This window comes from Arachis ipaensis, chromosome B06 (assembly GCF_000816755.2).
Source record: "Arachis ipaensis cultivar K30076 chromosome B06, Araip1.1, whole genome shotgun sequence".
In the NCBI taxonomy this organism is placed as follows: domain Eukaryota; kingdom Viridiplantae; phylum Streptophyta; class Magnoliopsida; order Fabales; family Fabaceae; genus Arachis; species Arachis ipaensis.
In genome coordinates this window covers 54,357,906-54,360,548 of record NC_029790.2, presented here as the reverse complement: position 1 = coordinate 54,360,548, position 2,643 = coordinate 54,357,906, and the positions used below count along the sequence as shown (strand labels likewise).

The 2,643-nt window shown below is 29.5% G+C and overlaps 1 protein-coding gene across 3 annotated transcripts; it reads right to left on the bottom strand.

Moving 5' to 3' along the window:
- On the bottom strand, positions 252-2,643 carry LOC107648732. Of its 3 annotated transcripts, none has more exons than XM_016352560.2 (5): positions 2,402-2,642; positions 1,888-1,980; positions 1,690-1,797; positions 1,213-1,602; positions 252-528 (listed from the first exon to the last, which is right to left on the bottom strand). In XM_016352560.2, exons 1-5 carry the CDS (start codon positions 2,609-2,611, stop codon positions 499-501), a joined length of 831 nt encoding a protein of 276 aa, XP_016208046.1. In that variant the 5' UTR covers positions 2,612-2,642; the 3' UTR covers positions 252-498. The 3 variants fall into 3 exon arrangements, with proteins under 3 accessions (XP_016208046.1, XP_016208045.1, XP_016208047.1); XM_016352559.2 differs by having other exon boundaries at positions 279-515; positions 2,402-2,643; XM_016352561.2 differs by lacking the exon at positions 1,888-1,980 and having other exon boundaries at positions 279-515.

Here is a 2,643-nt window from a genome sequence, read left to right as displayed (position 1 = left end):
GCATCACTTTATAAATGTAGCAAATAGTATACCTATAGCTACTTTATATAAGTGTAGCCTTTTGTCCCTCATTTTTTTTAAATTTCTGTTTATATATATATATATATATATATATTATCTAAAATCTAATATTTAAGAATATAATTATATATATAATCCTATATTTTTAATTAAATTAGTTAATTATTATAAAATAAAAATGAATACATGTATAATAATACCATACAATAATCTTTAAATAATAAAAATTATACTGAAACAAAATATAATTATATAATGAACCAAAAATATTAGGATGATCATAATTTTGAGTATTCATACATCTCAAACTAGAATAAGTATAGTCATATAATGCACTTAGAGTTTACTGCTAATAAACTAGGAAAAACCAAAATATTATATCATATAAATGTATCTTAGCTTCTAATAAAAGATATCATCATCAACCATACATCTTTCAATTTCCATCTTTGTCAATAAACCATTATGATCAGCATCTCAATCTTCACTCGCATCTTCAGAATTATCCTGCATAATTATATAGAAAAATAATTATAATTTGAAAAAGTACAAGAAAAAAGTAATTAACATATTAATAACATATACAATATCCGAGCGGCATAGGATAATTGAAACTACTCTTCTTTTCATTTCACCAAAAACATAAAATAAGAAACAAAACCATACTATGTTTGAATAAATAATTAAATAAACCAAAGTCTTTTGTTTTAAAATAACAATCATATTCAGGGAATACTATAAATCACCATAAAGGACATAACTAAAAAACGGAGTAACACGACTTCATACTAAATGGGAACTAAAATCAGAAACTCAAGTGCATTGTACAAGTGACAAGCAGTGCATAATAACATTTTTCTTCCTTTTTTATTTTTACATTATAAGAAGCTCAAACTTTACATGAAATTACATAATGAAAAAATAAAACCAGAAAAATCAGAAAAACCAGAAAAATTACAACTTCCACCTTGATAACAATAATAATAAAATTACATAATGAAAAAATAAAACCAAAAAGCCCAAATCACAGCTTTCATCTTCTTCAATTTCAGTTCAAATTAAAAAGATTTGGCATCCTCCTAAGTTCTAACAAATAAAAATTTTAAACTTAACAGTAGATATTCAGAATCCTAATTAACAATTAACAATATAGAAACAAATATTAGGGAATAAAAAAAAAACTAGTCATACCATATTTATGTTTGGAATATGTGTTGATCCATGAGCGCTATTTGCATCAATTGGAGAGTGTTGGGCATCTTGTAACAAAGCTTCAATTTCTTCTGGCCTCATTCCAGATTCAGATCGCTGAACTAGTAACTTAATCATGTTTCGCAATCCATGAAGGTCAGCCTCTTGGTGCTGCTGTTTGGCCTTCATGTCTCCAAGTTCAGCCTTCAAAGATGTGACTTCCTCTTGGTGTTGTTGCTTGAGTTCAGAAATTTCTGCATGCTTTTTTAAGTCACTTCGTGTAACAGATCTTCCATAGCACCTAACCTGACCTGGTTGTTCTTTTCCAAATAAAGACTCAAAAGCTTCCTCATCTGTTTCACCAGCAGCTTGGCGGTTTTGGAATTCATCCTAATTAAAAGAAACATTTGAAATAGAATTAATTACCGTATCCTAAATTTGACTTATAATCATTAGTAATTCAATGAACTCTCATACAATTGCATCTTGTGTTTCCTGATCAATTTCCTTCCTTTTCCGACTTGTTCGAGTAGCAAGGAACATTTCAAACCTTTTTGGTTCCTCATTTGTTTCCTTTGTCGCGCGCTACAAAATAAAGCCTTAAATAAGTAAGTCTATAACAACATAACCAAAATTAACTAAACAAATCCTAGCACAAATATTAAATAAGTATACCAGAGCCACTCGTACTCTTCCGAAATTGATTGGCCCCATGCGATGTGGAAACTTTTGCTGTTCTTTATGTTTCTTGTTTTTTTCACTTATAGACTATAATTGAATAAAAAGTTAGTATATAGAAACAGAGAAAAATATAATTAAATTTTGCTTCAGCAAACAAAACTACAGCAACCAGAATAGCAGCAGATATAATTGCACAAAATAGAATTGCAGAAAATAAAATTGCACAAAATAGAACTATAGAAAATAGAATTGCAGCAACTTAAAATTACAGCAAACAAAGTAGCCAAAAATAGAATTGTAAATACACAAATTCAGAAGTTCAGAATGGAACTGGCAGCAATATATTCGAAGAAAATTCAATTCAGTTCAAGAACCTACATCAGAATGGATATGTGTTTGTACAGCATGAGAGAGGACAGATTCCAACATTATCGATTGAATTTTCATTAATTTGCTTATGTCTTAACAAACAGTAATATATTTGCAATTAAAGTACCAACTATTTTACCTGGATTGTAGGATGACTCCAATAATAGATCAATTTTATGAATTGACTTTCTGGAACTTGTGTCGGTCGATTTTTCACCATATCTTCGATGGTATCAAAGGGAACAAAGTGCTTCTGCTTAATCTTTCCCTTGAACCGCTTCCAAGCATCCCGAATTGCTTGGATCACCCACTTTTCTCCACTATCTGGGAGGATAAACTTGGTCTGCATGATATCAACAGTGTTATACGCACCTTCCTATA

Excerpts from the sequence above, each read along its gene's own strand:
- LOC107648732 (XM_016352559.2), bottom strand. The coding sequence starts at position 2,611 with ATGCAGACCAAGTTTATCCTCCCAGATAGTGGAGAAAAGTGGGTGATC. Across the intron at positions 1,603-1,689 it reads AGGAAACACAAGATGCAATT|GATGAATTCCAAAACCGCCA; the intron begins GTATGAGAGTTC and ends TCTTTTAATTAG. Across the intron at positions 516-1,212 it reads ATATTCCAAACATAAATATG|ATGCGAGTGAAGATTGAGAT; the intron begins GTATGACTAGTT and ends ATAATTCTGAAG.